This window comes from Canis aureus, chromosome 35 (assembly GCF_053574225.1).
Source record: "Canis aureus isolate CA01 chromosome 35, VMU_Caureus_v.1.0, whole genome shotgun sequence".
NCBI classification, from domain to species: Eukaryota; Metazoa; Chordata; class Mammalia; order Carnivora; family Canidae; genus Canis; species Canis aureus.
The window spans coordinates 12,822,828-12,840,180 of NC_135645.1; the positions used below are offsets into that span (position 1 = coordinate 12,822,828).

General features: G+C 43.6%; 1 protein-coding gene across 40 annotated transcripts in view; it reads left to right on the plus strand.

The window, feature by feature from the left end:
- The window catches only part of ZBTB20 (zinc finger and BTB domain containing 20), a 781,647-nt gene that overhangs the window by 738,908 nt on the left and 25,386 nt on the right, over positions 1-17,353 (plus strand). For all 40 annotated transcript variants that reach the window (XM_077884681.1, XM_077884673.1, XM_077884670.1 and 37 more), the window contains one exon: positions 5,435-7,039. In XM_077884681.1, coding sequence (XP_077740807.1) covers positions 5,435-7,039 — 1,605 coding nt within the window. The remainder of the gene's footprint in view (positions 1-5,434; positions 7,040-17,353) is intronic.

The following is a 17,353-nucleotide window of genomic DNA, read 5'->3' on the forward strand; positions in this document are numbered from 1 at the left end:
AGAGCCAGGGGGTCTTGGCGTCGATATGTCTAGCGCTGGTGGTCTGGAATATGCACATGATGGCCATGCCTGGTCACTCCTTAGATGTTATCTGTTGTGCTGGAAGACTCCAAAGAAATCATTAACTCCTTGTCCCTTATATGGAGGACATACATGAAGGCATGTGTAGGGCAGGGGCGTAGGCCCTAACAAGATTTAGAAGCAGGAAAGGGAGCCAAAAGCAGGTTTTTATGGAGTTCTTCAGTTTCTCTGTCTCATAAAGATTGTGAAGATGCCAGTGAGATAGAAAGTATGTGGAGGGACATGTGCTTCAGATGGTGAAAGCTGTGAGCAAGAAAGCTCTATCCTCCCATCATGCAGAGGCTCTGTAGTTGACCACCACCCTGCATGTAGGTCAAATGGATATGACCGAAGTCTTGGCCCTGGCAGGGGCAACAGATGTAGATCTGGGGAGGAAGGGACCTGAATCTTCCCCAGGAGAAGAATGGGCCTTTCCGAGCATGACCCACTTGGTATGTAACACCAACACACAGTAGCTTAGGACCGTCACTAATCACCTAATATATGAGAGAGCAACCTCAGCAGGATAATGGTATTGGTGTGCAGTGTGGGAAAGAGTGGGATATGAGAGCCTGGGCTGGGGAGGCCTGGCCACCCTAGCCCTAGTTCGTGAGCTGACCCACTTACCTCATGTGAGCCTGGTGACCCAGATTGAATGCTCAAGGGCTTTTCAGCCCTGCCATTTGACTTAGACGTGTTGACTTGACCGAAATTCATGTGGGTTTTAATTTGAGAGCTGGTGTTTCCTCCCAAATCACAGAGACTTCAAATTCCCGTCTCCCTCTGTAGCACCTCACCCTTGCACTGGTCTCATTTTATATATCCGGGCTGAGAAAGGACTGGATTTCACACCTAATTAAAGGAGATTGTATTGCCTGCTGTTTCCTTTCTTGTTCATTCTCCCTTGTGCACAAGCAGCTTTTCATTCTCATGCTAAGTCCTACCCCCCGGACGCCCGCAGTTGAGGAGACAGGCAGGAGCTGGGTTCCTGCAAGGCAGAGCCAGGCCCTCCACCACCTCTTTCACTACAAGCCCATTTCTCCTTCGGTACTCACCCTGGGTCCGCCCCATCCGCATTGTGCGGGCTCACAGAACAGTCATTCAGGACACATGACCACTCTCGGTGGTAGGATTCCTTGCGTGTTTCCAGTGAATGCCATCTCAGGCTGACTCTGTATTTTCACTCTAGTGGAAAGAAGGTCAGTTATTATTTTTAAACACACAGAGAACCATTGTCATCACTCTTTTCATTTTACCCCATCAGTTCTATGTTCAACACCACCTTGGGGGTATTTTTGGGGTGAGGTGATGTCCCCAAATATACATGATCTTTGTAAAGTTGTATGGTTTTGTGGAGTTGAGAGAGTGGTTGGTGTTTTCTTTCTTCTTTCTTTCTTTCTTTCTTTCTTTCTTTCTTTCTTTCTTTCTTCTTCTTCTTCTTCTTCTTCTTCTTCTTCTTCTTCTTCTTCTTCTCTCTCTCTCTCTCACTCTCTCTCCCTCTTTTTTTTTTTTTTTGAATAGCCCAAATGCCTATTCAGTGTCAATCTAAGAAAGAATGGAGTCAGCATTTTCACACCATTCCTTCCTATACAGTCCGTGAATAACCATCTAATCAAGATTTGTTTTCAATGGGGAACAAATCTTCTACAGTAGAGTATTTCAGATTTATTCCATTGGAATCTATACATTAATGCCCATTGGATGAAAGGACCTGCTTCACAAAAGCCTGGACATTGCCTTGCTGTGGCAGAAACTTTTTCCCACTGTATTAGTGCTAAATATAAAAGAAAGCCTGGGAAAGAATTGCTTCAGCATTGTGTGCAGGAGGAACCAGGCGTGCTTGAATGGAAAGGCAGGGTCCCCCATCGCATCTGTACCCGTATCAGCAAAGCCCATTCAGCCTTTCATAGCTGCTCACTGCCGTGTGGGACCAGTGTACTCGGGGAGATGTTTAAAAATTGTGTCTATAAAAATCTAACTAGGCTTGTCTCGGGTCAGGTTGTACAAGTGTGCAAGTTTGAGTTTTAAAAACCGTCTCTGTGGTTTCTAATGAAGTTGGTGACAGTACTGCAATAATCATAATTGAGACTATTTAACAACTTTTAGTGATTATCTCTATAGGGTTACCTGATTGTTTAGATAGATTCGACCAAACAAGCACTTTCAATTTTTCTCATGAGATTTTAAGTGTGTGTGTTTGTGTGTGTGTGTGTGTGTGTGTATGAGTATGTGTAGTATGAGGACAGCTTTTGCTGTTGACTGTTTCCTACTCTAGAGCAACCTCCATCATCGCTTTCAGTGTTTTTATCTTTTCTTCTATGTCCTGAGGATTAGGATGGCCTTAGATCCCTAGGCAATCCGAGTTTCATCCTTCAGTGACCCAGTGTTATGCAGTGAGAAAAGCATCAAGGGGTGTGGGTTCTAATCCCAACCCTGCCTCTTACTAGCTGTGTAAAATTTAGGATAAGTCACTTCAACACTTTGATGGCCTCAACCTTTTTCTTACATCAAATAATAATAATAGGACTTGTCCTAAAAACATAAGGATGGCTTTAAGGAAAGACTAAGATGTTGTATGTGAAAGAGTTTTGTACGCTATGAAATGTTATGTGGATATTAATGATTATGATACTTGTCATAGAGTTTCTTCCCAGAATTATCAGAAAGAAGACGAGTCTTCATCATAAGTGACAAGCCTAGTGATATTGCTGTGACTGGGCTAAGAGCAAATGTGTGTTTAAAGAGTGTTTTCACCTGTGTGGAAAAAAGTTACTTAATAAATCCATCCTACTCAGAGATGGTGACTTTATTAGAGACTCAACCAATTTTAGTGCTTACTGTTTTACTTAAATAAAAAAGACTTTAGTGATAGTAAAACTGTATATAGAAAACTCTACATTTTAGTGCCAGGACAAGTTGTTTGATCTCTTGCATTATTCCATTTATAAACTAAAAAAAAAAAAAAAAAAAAAAAGTCTTTTAAGTTAGATTTACTGAGACTACGTTGATGTCCCAAGGCCTAGAAACATGAACACCATGCTAATTCAAGGGTAGGTGTAGAAGCAGCTGGAGAACATATTGAACAAACTTTTTTTACACAGCTTTACAGTGGATCTATGGACACCTAAGGGCCAGACTTCATTTGGGGCAAAACATGCAATGCAATGAAGCAGGTAAGAGTGTGAACTCTAGAGCCAGACCCCCTGGATTCAAATGCCAGCTCTACCACCAATTGCCTCTGTGGCCTTGAATGAGTTTCTTAATTTGTCCAGCCTCAGTTTTCTCATTTGAAAAATGGGGATAATAATAATACTACCTACATGATAAGGGTTGCTGTGATGATTAAATGAAATAATATGTTAATACATGGTAAGCATTAAATAAAGGAGGGTTTACTCTTGTTCTCATGCTCTATGTGCATGGGGGACTCAGCAAGAACTTAGAATTTGGTCTGCTGATTGATTTCCTGAATACCTTCCTGGGTTATTGGGGCCTTCCTCTGGGGCTGTACTTTGTATTAGCACAGTTATAGAGGATTCACCATGATTCTTTAATCTGGCAATGACAATTTGCTTTTACAACAGTGAAAAAAAAAAAAAAAAACAACCTAGAAACTGTAGCCCAGTGCAATATTTTAGGCACATCACAGACCTAATGGAAGTCAGGACAAGAAGGAATTCTCTTCTGTAAAAATCTTATGCAAATCATATGACTGAAAGTGAGCATAAGAGCCTCTAGGCATGTCTTAAGGTAACTGGATATGTGTGAGGCTGACTAAATGTAAAGATGGGAACAAAGGAAATAAATGAGTATATGAAAGGATGCGGCCGCACCTCCTGAGCTCAGACAGCATGCAGAGATTGAGTGCAGCAAGGTAGAGCTGGTGTGTTCCGACTCTCTTGAACTGGTCCTCTCTCCTAAGGCAGAGGAGAAAGAACCTGAGGAGGTGGGCATTCCTCCTATCCCTCAGATCATTACCTCTGGGGGCTGCTCCTCGCAAGACACAGGGATGCCCGGTCACAGGCCAACAATCAGTGTTTGGGCCACCCTGGTTGTGAAAGGCCCACTCGCGTGGCCTCTCTCAAGGGGACTGTTCACCTACGAAGGCAAGAATGGGGACTCTAAGTGAAGAATGGTTCCGAAAGAGGGATTCTTTAGAGCCATTTGAGAAGTGAAGTAGAAAAATAGGAAAGCCCTAAAACTTAGTGGTATAGCCACCCATTTTAATTCTCAGTCTGTGATCCAAATGTAACCATTTTCCCCCGTGTGCAGAGCGCTGGGTGTTAGGGTGGCAATGGGTCAGGCTATGGACAGCCTCTGCATAGCTGACTGTTGCCTTCCCACTGGGAGCCCTTTGATACTTCCCTGGAGCAAGTGCATAGAACACGGTATTGCCTAGGGTGATCACACAGCCCATTCCTGGTTTACTCCTGCTGTCCTCACCTAATTATGAACAGTGCTCCCTTTCACTCACAGAAGTGCCCAGCTGGAACTCTAAATATGATCACCTAGGATACTAAAGTCTCCCAGGTCAATGCTGCCATGTCCGACCTTTTTAAACACTCCTTCCTCGTTCAGCTTTAGGAAATGCAGAAAACGACCCATGTCACATACCACCACTCTAGAAAGTCCTCAAACAGGTTGTCGGAGATGCCAAGAAGAGTGTGTAGATACAGAAATCAGTGGGTGAGTGCCGCTTTAGCTCGCAGGCTGCAGCCTATAGCCTGTCCCTCAAGTGGAAAACATGGTGACAGCTGTTTGGTGGATATCTTAGTGTGGATTGGATTTTCCAAGGGTTTTTGCATACATGATGTGGATTCGGAAATAGACATATAAATTAATAGGAAGGGAGGCAAATTTTTGAACTATGAATATTGTTGCTGTCTATGGATAAAATCAGAAACTGTGGAAACCTGGAGAAAATACAAGCCTTCCCAAAGGACCTCAGCTTAGACCTGTGTAGGGTAGAGCGTTCCATGAGAACCTGTCTTCCATTTGTTTCTCAGGTCTTGTGTGCTGAAGCTGTAGGAAGAGCAGGCAAGTGACCCATCTGTTTATTAGGCTGTCCTACTTCAACTGGCAACCCTGGCTGCAGCTCTAGGGCATTAATAGAGATTCGATACCCAAAATAGCTGGAGTATTGTTGGAGCCAAATTGAAGGCCTTTTTCTCATAGGCGGTCATCCCGGCAGCCCGATCCCCGTGCAAGGCATGTCCATCTCGCCGCAGAGCCCGCTTGTGTGTGCAAGGTCAGGGGTGGGGGTGCTTCCAGGAGCCATGAGCGTAACCCACCTGAGACCTGGGCGTTAGGCATGCAGTCAGCTAGCTCTGACCCACACACCCTGTCTTGTGTCTTCTGTCTTGCCACCGTGCAGGTGACATCAGTTGCAAGGGGATGACCGAGCGCATTCACAGCATCAACCTTCACAACTTCAGCAATTCCGTGCTCGAGACCCTCAACGAGCAGCGCAACCGTGGCCACTTCTGTGACGTGACGGTGCGCATCCACGGGAGCATGCTGCGCGCACACCGCTGCGTGCTGGCAGCCGGCAGCCCCTTCTTCCAGGACAAGCTGCTGCTGGGCTACAGCGACATCGAGATCCCGTCCGTGGTGTCGGTGCAGTCGGTGCAAAAGCTCATTGACTTCATGTACAGCGGCGTGCTGCGCGTCTCGCAGTCGGAAGCCCTGCAGATCCTCACGGCCGCCAGCATCCTGCAGATCAAAACCGTCATCGATGAGTGCACGCGCATTGTGTCACAGAATGTGGGTGACGTGTTCCCGGGGATCCAGGACTCGGGCCAGGACACGCCACGGGGCACCCCCGAGTCCGGCACTTCGGGCCAGAGCAGCGACACCGAGTCGGGCTACTTGCAGAGCCACCCGCAGCACAGCGTGGACAGGATCTACTCGGCGCTCTATGCGTGCTCCATGCAGAACGGCAGCGGCGAGCGCTCCTTCTACAGCGGTGCGGTGGTCAGCCACCACGAGACGGCCCTGGGCCTGCCCCGCGACCACCACATGGAGGACCCCAGCTGGATCACGCGCATCCACGAGCGCTCGCAGCAGATGGAGCGCTACCTGTCCACCACCCCCGAGACCACGCACTGCCGCAAGCAGCCCCGGCCCGTGCGCATCCAGACCCTGGTGGGCAACATCCACATCAAGCAGGAGATGGAGGACGACTACGACTACTATGGGCAGCAAAGGGTGCAGATCCTGGAGCGCAACGAGTCCGAGGAGTGCACGGAAGACACCGACCAGGCGGAGGGCACTGAGAGCGAGCCCAAGGGCGAAAGCTTCGACTCGGGCGTCAGTTCCTCCATAGGCACCGAGCCTGACTCGGTGGAGCAGCAGTTCGGGCCCGGGGCGGCGCGGGATGGCCAGGCCGAACCCGCCCAAGCCGAGCAGGCCGCAGAGGCTCCTGCCGAGGGCGGCCCGCAGCCGCACCAGCTCGAGACAGGTGCCTCCTCCCCGGAAAGAAGCAACGAGGTGGAGATGGACAGCACGGTCATCACTGTCAGCAACAGCTCCGACAAGAGCGTCCTGCAGCAGCCTTCGGTCAACACGTCCATCGGGCAGCCATTGCCAAGTACCCAGCTCTACTTACGCCAGACAGAAACCCTCACCAGCAACCTGAGGATGCCTCTGACCTTGACCAGCAACACACAGGTCATTGGCACAGCCGGCAACACCTACCTGCCGGCCCTCTTCACTACCCAGCCCGCGGGCAGTGGCCCCAAGCCTTTCCTCTTCAGCCTGCCACAGCCCCTGGCAGGCCAGCAGACCCAGTTTGTGACAGTGTCCCAGCCTGGCCTGTCGACCTTTACTGCACAGCTGCCAGCGCCACAGCCCCTGGCCCCATCCGCAGGCCACAGCACAGCCAGTGGGCAGGGCGAAAAAAAGCCTTATGAGTGCACTCTCTGCAACAAGACTTTCACCGCCAAACAGAACTACGTCAAGCACATGTTCGTACACACAGGTGAGTACAGGCTCCCCCTGGGGGCCTGGAAGCAGGCCGTGGGTATGAGGGGGCTGTAGGAAGAAGGGAGGGGCAGACAGCAAGGGGAAGGGAAGGTTTGGAGTCATCTTTCAGATTTGCAGGAGACCCCGCTGTCAGCCATCTTCTAGAAGCCCCAACAGTACCCCCATTGTAGGAATGAAGCATCCTGCCACCAAAGCTCAAAATGACAGAAACCCTAGGGAGAAGGGCCCAATGGGGAAAAGTCTGACAAAGAATCTACAGGCACAACATCCCTTAAATATGCTGAACTCTGCGATACATTCTTTGATTCTAGCTGTTTCAAACTGGAAAAGTCCTTGGAGATTATATACTCCAGTCACTTCATTTTACAGATCAAAGTCATACAGGCAGAACAGGGATGCGAGTTGCAGTGTGTAGTAAATTCTGTATGAACCATCAGCTTGAAGAGGCCACAACAAGGCTGATGCAGGCTTATGCTGTATTTGTGGTCCCTGAAATGAAGAAACGTGATAGTTTCACTCTATTTTCAATTGCTTATTCTCTCTTTTTGACATCTAGAGACCACAGTCTGGTCTGGGCACTACCTTTTCAAAAAATAGTAGACTGATTGGGACATATTCAGAGGAGTATAATCGGGATGCAAAGGAATGCAAAGCCATGGCGTATCATGGTTGAAGGTCCTAGGGCTGTTCAACCTGCAAAAAAGAAGACTCAGAGTGTCTTATAAGCCACATCCAAGTATTTGAGCTTTGGGGGCAGCATAATATAGTAAGCTGGAGCTCTGGAGACACATTGCCTAGACTTGCAATTAGACTTAGCCACTACTGATGTCTGTCACCTTTCTGTACTTGTTTCCTTGTCTATATAATGGGGATGGTAATAATATATCTCCCTTAGAGTATCGTCTTCAGGATTAAGTGAATTAATATATGAAACTCTTAAAACAATTCCTGGCACATAATCAGCACTCTATAAATGGTAGCTGACATTAGCACTGTTAACTTTATTTAAATGGTTGGGAGGAGAGAAACATTAAGCTTGTCTTGGAGCAGGTGGAGCACTACTTGTCCACCACCCTTCAAAAGGTAGAACTGGACCAACGATTGGAAGCTATAAAGGAGACTCTTTCAACTAAATAAAAGAAGCTGCTCTAAGATAGGATAGACAGCCTCCAAAGGGATTGAGTTTCTATAATTAGAGGTGGTCAGAGAGAGAATGATCATTTCATCTCAGGGATGTTGTAGCAGGGCCTCAGTCATTAGGTGACTAGTTGGGTGGGCTGGTGTTTCATCCCTGGATTCTGTGGTTCTAGAGCTAAGATCTCCTGACTGCCAGCTAGTGCGCTTTTCCGGCTCAATTATGGAACATAGAAGTGGGAACTTCATGGATGCTCCTCCATATAAGTGACCACATATGAGATATGATTTCACATAGATTCTCTTGTATCTGAAAATACTTATCCCAGTGGTGATCCCCGTATTTGAAATTCCTATCATGAGCCCCTCTTCTGGTGTACCTCTGGTTCCAGAGCACCCCTGTTAAATGACAAATAAATTGCCAAAAAAAAAAATTACCTACTAGAATTACAATGCATGAAAACAAATTAGTTCCTCCAAGCAACCTTGTTTCTCAGTTCAGCTAGCTGATGATAGGACATAAGGCAGATAAAAATTTAAGTTGGAAAATAGAATGGAAGGAAAACAACAGACACTGAGACAAGGTACCCAACGTAGAAGTGAACAACTAAAACAGAACATTCCTTACGATGCACTTTGCCTTCTTCACAGTCAACTTAAGACAGTAGGTAAATCTGTATGTGCCTTTGTGTGAATCAGTTGTTCTAAAGGAGGATGTTTTCACAACTCCAAAGCAACATAGTAACTCACTACTGAATTCAGGAAGGAAATCAGGTAGTGATAAGTCACCATGTTTATTTAGGGTAAATGTGAATGTACTGATAACCTGAGATCAATCAAGGACAATTTCCCATGTGGTATAGGCATCATCATCATCATTTGGCAAATTGACCAAATAGTAATATTTTTAGTTATGTGGCACTTTATGGTTTACAGAGTGCTCTCACATCATTTGTCATTTCTTCTTCTGAATTATTGTCATACAAACCATCAAATTAAAGGTTAGTGAGGAAAAAGAGACCATTTGTGGAAGTGTCTCATTAGCCAAAGTTCACTTTGCTGGTCTTGGATCCATAAACATTTCTATTCTCCCTCTCCCAGACCATGCATCTCATCCAGTAGACCTACATGGGTATAAAACTCACTTTTCTTTAAGATCACATACTGAAATAAGGCTGTAAATTTGCAACACAAAATTTTCAGTGCACTATCAAAAATTGTTTTTTTGCTATATAAACGCATTTATCCAGTGGATTCACTAAAGGATTCTGTGGTTAACCCAAATAACTAGATTTGCCCATGAGAAAACCAGTAATGGGTTTGTACATTTAGACCTCGTAGATACAAAAACTATGAATAAAGTCATTTTCTAAATCTGAGTTATGCTCAAAGTGTAGCCTTCAGATTTCTAGTAAACTATGAAGATCCTCAGTAAATCATGAAGGTTTTATATTGGTGTGTATAACATGGCAACATCTGGGAACAATTAATAATACACAGATATCACTTGAGCACCTCATTTAGAAGAAGAGACACTCTTCCCATTCACCCTGAATTATTTGGCAGTGGCAGTTTGGAAGGGCCATCTGTCTATCAAGACTTTTTTGTCTAGCTGAAGTGAAGGAGTCCATAACCTAACAAAGTTAAAGAACAATTGGTCTAGATTTTTCAAAAGGCAAGACAGCCTGAACATATGGAAGTAATTCAGGACCTGGATTCACTGCGGCCTCCATTTCAAAACAGAGTTCTCTCCAATTTCTTGGGGGGAAAAAAAAAAAAAAACAACAACCCAGGGCCTCCCAACTTCATAAGAGCCCAGTGGAAATGATAAAAATCCAGAGCAAAAAGTCTAAATGTTGGTCTGAAAAGATTCTAGAAAGTATTAGGGACACTTGGAAGGATAGGGATGGTTTCAGTATTCTCACCTATAACCTAATTTAAAAGAATCTTACTAAGAAAGAGTAGCTTGACAGAGCTAAAAGGAAGGAGATTTGGGTTCTCTGCATCACAGCTATTATGCATGCTACCTGGCTTTGCATTTCAGTCACTCCAACATTTAACGTAAATAGTACTTACTATCCACAGCTGCAGGGAATCTATTCTGAGATGTGGACTCCAAATAAAATTCTGTGGAGCTCTGTGTTAATGATCTACATATTCACTGAAAGGAAGTATTTGAAACAAATAAGTAGGCTATTGTATTGACTTTGGAGCTAAGCTCTGCGGTAGAGAACCAGGCAGCCCTGGCTGTAATGCATATTCCATAATGATTATAACACTGAAACTTACAATGGGGACATAAGTGAAATTTATACTAGAATTCGATTATTTGGGTTCTGTTTTGATTCCTTTAATTGGCTGCATGGACTTAAGCAAGTCACTTAATTGTATAACCCTCAGTTTCTTTGAGTTTATAATGGAAAGAATAATTTTCCTGCCTTTTGAGTAGCTGTAAAGGTATCATGCATTTAAGAGGTTTTCATAAAAGGTAAAGTACTAGTTAATGTTTAAAAAAGCCCATCATCATTATTACCTGAGCCCCCTCCACCCAAGAGACATTGACTTTCTTTGCTCTATCTCACATCTCTGAATAATAAGCTCTTGACAGATTTCCTTCCTCTACGGAATTCAAACGCTATAGCCACGTGATACTTCTTGGGTTTCCCCCGAACTTCCTTCATAACATCAGCATTTTTTTTTTCACTTCTGAATGATTTTTTTAAGAGTATAAGAAAATCCCTCACCTAACTACTTTCTCTACTCCCCAACAAACCACAGCGGTACTCCATTTCTCCCAGGAGTGTCTCAAGATCACTTTACTACGGCTTCACAAAAGTTGTGAGATACGAAACTAAGAGTTAAGGATGTATTTGAAAACAAGAGAGTCAGAGAAAAACAGATAACACAAACCATCCTGTCATTGAACCAAGCAGGGCTCCTCTATGTCCCCTCCCCTCAAGAGAAAAAACAAAAGTCAAAAGAATGGGAATAGAAGGGAAAGACAGAGGACACAGAAGGACAAGCTTTGGTGTCAATGTGGATACAGAAGGCAAGCAATAGGGAAAATTCAAAGATAACCCTGAAACAGTGGTTTTCACCACGTGATTCCCATTCCAGCAGCATACAGATTCACAGGCCCATCCAGACCTGAATCATCCATCCAACAATCTGTGTTTCAACAAGCTCTGATTCAGTGTAGGTTGGGAATCGTTTCCCTAGATGGCTGGGAAACAGGCAAGGATAGCATCAGGTTGTTTGTGTTATGTAACATGGTTCTCTAAAATTCCACTCTTAAGAACCTATGCATTTGGAAAAAGTAAATCAGTTGAAAATAACAGCTTGATTTTATCGTGGATAAGTTATAATATGGGGGCAAACACCTCATTTATGAGAAATGAGCTAAGTTTCTCAAACTGCACAAGTGACCACAGCAAATACTGCCTTCTGGCACTTAGAAGTACTGACTTGTATTATCATTATGCAATTGTCTCTACACCTTCCCATTATAATGTGAATTCTGTGAGCCAGAAATAACTGATAGGTAGGTAGATAGCCAGAGATAAAGATCGTTATATATCTTATATATCAGCATACCCATCATAATACCTTACATATGATGAACATTCAATAAATATTTGATCAGTGAATGAATCAAATGACCATGATGGCTTTGGAGGATTTATCTACCCCCAAGTATAGGGGGTATTTATTACCCTCAGGATATATATATATATATATAATATATTTAGGACATATATATAGGACATCCAGTTAAATTTGAATTTTGGATAAACAATTGTATTTCTAAACTAAGTATGTCCCATGCAGTCCCATTCATTGCTTTCCTGAAAGTCAGATTTAATTGGGTGTCATGCATTTTATCTCGCAGTACTATCCAAGTAGAACTTTCTTTTAGGACCCAATCTTAGGACTTCTTGCTTTTTAACCTATATATGGGGGCACCTGGGTGGCTCAGTTGGTTAAGTATCCAACTCTTGATCTCAGCTCAGGTCTCGATCTCAGGGTCATGAGTTCAAGCCCCTTCCATGCCCAGTGTGGACCCTACTTAAACAAACAAACAAAAATTATAAATAAATAAACAAATAAAATCTGAATATGAATACAGGCTGGCATATGTAATTGCTTAACAAATACTTTTTGAGTAAGTGAATGAATGTTCAGAAATGTAGGCACACGTTCCAGGAGAATTTAATTCAAGGGACTTATACATAAATGCATTATTTTCTAGCAATACTTACATTTCTCTTTCTTTCTTTTTCTTTTTTTATTTGCTGGGGAATTTATTATATCCTCATTTCTACTTGCGTTTTCTTCCCTAACATGTGGTAGATGTTTGAGCGTTTTTCGGAATCATACTATCAACAGCCCGGTTTATCGGTGACTGGCTTTAGTCCATTAGGGTCATCTGCATATATGATAATCTTGTGTGTTACTTTGAGAAGCTCAGCTCTTTCAGCCATGAATTTGATAAAAAAAATATGGGAATAATAGTAACATAACAAAAGTCAGAAATAGTGTAAAAATACTGAGATCAAGATAATAACGGGATAATCCTCATGCGGAATTTGGGCTATTAATTATATCAAGCCAGTGGAGTAATAAACAAATATCATATTTGAAGTAAGAGAGGCTTGTTTTTACCACTCTCTGAGTGACCTTCAATAAATTCTACAATCAACCTGAGCCTTAGTGTTTTTGCCACAAAATATATAGATCTTAATAATTCCTACTTTACACAGTTGCTATAAGAATCAAATAACATTATTTCTGTGAAAGCACTTAATCACAAGTACTGTAAAATTATCAAAGCCATTTAAGAACATATATGTTATTAACATCATAACATTTTGTCACATAATCCAGAGAGCCGGAAATCGTTAACAGGAGGAGGAGGTGATAATCTGGCTAAGCTGGTATCATCCTCTCATCTGTTACTGACTTTTTGGATGACCCTCAGGATGTTACTGTACCTCTTTAAGGGAGATCCCATCTTCTGAGGATATTAATGTCTACCCCGCTCATAAAGTTGTAAGAAAAATGAAGTAACGTAGATGAAGTTCCCTGAGGTCTTCAAATTCTGCCTAACACCAAACTGTTAGTTGTCACTGAGGCCAGAGATGTTTTGTGAATACAGTATGTCCCCCAGTAGGCAGTCCCATCCCCCACCCCACCCTGATCAGCCTTACAGTCCCAGCTGGCACCTTCAGAGCTGGAGAGAAAGGCTGGCCCTCAGTCACACCAGCCGCATCTCAGGAATGTAGGCCTCCCTTCAACTAGACTTCTCCAGTGGAAAGCAGACTCTTCAGCCAGTGAAAGCTCTGCGTGACTCTGAGCACCCTTCCATTCTTGCCACTGAAGCTTTCCCATTTTCTGTTGTAACCTTGATGTTCTCCATTCAAGGACTCCTGCTCTCCTCGCCAGTGGCCATCTTCCCCTACCCATACTCTCCTCTTCCTTCCCTACCACCTGCCGTCTCACCAGGCTCCCAGCCTCAGTTGGCTGGCCCCTCACCAGACTCCCCTGAAGAGGAGGGTGTTATGCTAAAGCAGGTGATAGAGAGGCCAAGAGAATGGGAGAGACGGGTGGGAACGGTGCTTCTAGAAAACATCCTGGTAACAGCATTCACTGTACCTTCTGCAAGCCAGTAGAAGCCTGGTAAGAATGAGAAAGAATCAGCCGAATAAATGGGTCCTTGCTAAGCCCCCACTACAGAAGTCACTATTCAGAATTGGGGTGTTGTTCTCGCTTCAGCAGCACATATACCAGAATTGGGGTATCCTTTACTTGAACTTTGGGCAGACCCTCTGTATCTATTAACCTAGCAGTATCTCTCTTCTTCTTTCTTCTTTCTTCTCTTTTTTTTTTCCTGACTTGAAATCATGGTAGAGTGTCAGTGCTAGCCCACAAGGAGTTTAAAAGAGGCCCTTTAGAGAATAGCATCTCTGAAAAAAACTGAAGAAAAGTCTATGTGTCCACCACCCTACCCCCCTACTGTAGGAATTGTAAAGGACACTGCCCTCCCTATGGTTTCTCCACGTTGGACAGTTTCTTGACCTCCAGAGCTCAGTTGTCACTTGCTCAGAACCCCTCTGTCAGTGCTAGGTGCTGATATTTTACTCATGGTGCCAATTCTTTGATTAGCATATGTAACTGAGAGCAGACCATACTCTTAACTCTGAATTACATAGCTTCATTGATTATCTGAAAGTTTTTTGTTTGTTTTTTTAAAATCCTGAGTTGGCTTCCCCATGCAGTGCAAGTTATTTCTCAATTGGTTTCATCTATCATCAGTTCCTTTCTACTGAAAGAACAGTTGTTTTTTTTTTTTTTCCCTTAAAATAACCGCATACTCTGGCTAAGTGCTTTATCTCTTTAATTTTCAAAATACCTTCACAAGACAGGTATTTATTGTAGTACTCTCAAGTTACAGATAAGGAAACTGAGGCTTCTAGAGGTTAAGTTACATACTCAAGTCATTCAGCCAAGGAAATGGAATTCATATCTGACTCCCACATCTGGATAGCCCCAAATGGAGCATTTTAAAGTGAAGGGGCTTATATGAGCTTCTCCCTCATGTTATAATTCCGGTGTCTGCTTTGGACTTCGTATCCCTTCCTAACACAGTGATAGATTTGCCATTCCTGGCTCTAGACTCAGACCTGAAAAGCCGTCCACTTCCACTCATCTTAACTCTTCATTTCTCCACATCGAGAACAACAATTAGCAGACCTCATCTATTTCATGTATAATGTTGAAAGCCCTTTTGGGGTCCCTATAAGTAAAATGCAGGAGAACAACAAGAAAGAAAAATAGTAACATTTCTACAGAGTGCTATTATTTCAGATCCACACACATATATAAGTGAAAGTTGCAGCTGGCTGACTAATCTGAAAATAAACCCCATTTAGTAAGACAGTTCTGAAATACCTCTGCTCTACCAACACGGCACCCTAATAATTATAGAGAGCATTTTCCTTTAAGGAGCTCCCAAGTGCTTTGCAAATGTTTTTCCTCATTAACTGCCATACCATTTTTTGCGGCAGGGAAGGGAACAGGATACCTTGTCCTATTTAAAATGTGGGACTGCTTATGCTGTGAATGATTGAAGCAGGTTGCCCTCAGGTCATGTGCTGACAAGGCCTAGACCAGAGTCCTCAGGGGTTGTGGGTCAGGATGGGCAGAAGGCCACTGAATCTGCAAAGGGCCATGGCAAGTGCTCCGTCCAGCTCCTCACTTTCCGAAAGGGAGACAAACCCAGGGAGACTTAGAAGGCCCAGGGTCACACAGATAATTAACAGCTGAGCCAATACTACGTGCATACAAACAACATACAGACGTATGCTATGAAGGGAAAGATAACAACTGTGAAGAATCAATTTATAGTCAGATTAGAAGGTTGTGAAAGCAAAAAACCTTCAGAGTGACCTTGCCTAGAGGAAAAACACACTGTAAGAAGGTGAAAGTTTCAAACAGCAAGAGCATTTTAACATAAAGTTTCAACTTCCTAGCAGCCAAAATACCATCTGGAACTTAAGAAGGCAAGCTTCCCATTAAAGGTGACGGGTGGCTGTGTTTTAAAAGTTAGTTGACCAGCCTATCACAGCCTCTAGAAAGTGTACTCCTAGCACAAGGATGGCAAAGACCAGCTCGAGTTCAAGCATGTGTACAGCTGACAGAAATGTTCCAACTAAAAATAACATGCATGACTGTCTCAGGGAATCTCTCATTTCAAAAGAATGTACTTCCATCAACACCATGCGTAGCCTAAATGCGTCGTTTGGGAATGAGGCTTCCCCAAACTCCCCGCTTTGTCTAAAAGTGAACTTCTTCTCTTCTACCCCTGTGATCCTACTGACCATACTGTCCTATCTGTGAAAATAAAGGGAAAGAAACCAGAGAAGAGTCGAGAGGAGAGGGAGTTAGGCCAAAATGTTTGCAAATAACTAAGGGAAAAAGAGCTCGAAGACCAATGGCATTAGTTAAGAAATTTGTGGCGTGAGTCCTGAACAAATTAGCCATTTCTTCCTATCATGTGCTTCAAAACCTATCCTTTTAGGTTTATAAACACAATTAGAAAGGTTTCTGATGAGATAAAGTTCCATGAAACAGATCATGGACATAATATAGCGCTACACTGAGCCTGACACACACTAAGCACCGAATATGTGCCGATTGTTTTCACTGCCGTTATTACCGTGATGACTCAGACCTCTCCTGTTTCAGAATGGGAAACATGGGAACACAGTCAAGGCACATATTTTCATTGGAAGTTAAGTCCATTTTAAGAAATAGATTTCCTACCCTGATAGTCCACTAATTGAACAATGACCCTAGAGAGTTTCAAAGGCTTTGGGCTTTATGCTGGGTTATGGAAGGGTACGTAGAAGGACTTTCTTCTCCGAGGTGGGTGTCTCCACTAGGCAAATCAGTAATGAGGTGGGACAGATGGAAAGACCCTACCTAATGCATTTCATCTCACCTGTCCAGAGTAGAGCTGAGAACTAACAGCACCAACAAAAACAAGGCTCTGCTTATCCAAAAACATGTCAGAGGCCCATGGACATGACTTACAGAGGAATACTTATATGTGGCCAGTTAGTAACAATATTTTTATTTACCTTAGTCTTTTCAACAAGCTTGATCGTTTGGTTTCTACGCCAACAGCAAACCAGAGCATTATACTGAGGAGAAAAGAAGGGTTTCGGCCAACAGCCTGAGAACAAAGAAAGAGAAAACTATTTTCTAAATTGACCTGAGAGTTCAGAAATGCGTATGGAACCATTTAATTGGGGTGGGGGGGGGGGAGAATAGTTTTATAATAAGAATACCATGCAAGTATTCCCACACCACCCTTGGTGGTCTGCAAAGTGATTTCATATGTATTTATGTCAACACCAGCGCAGTGAGGTAAGTACGGCTGTATACCTCAGAGGCATCTGGAGATTTGTCAGAGTGCCATGCCGAATGTTGGTGCCCAGATTTGGACAGGACCGTTGGACTCTGAGATCACTGTGTTGTCCACCACCTACCCTACCTCCACACCAGGCAAGACCCATTTGCAGCTCAGGGCAGTCAAGATGGAAATAGCCAATTAACTATAACGCTACATTTCAGGAAGATTTTTGTGTAAAATAAATAAAATCGAAAGCGTAGC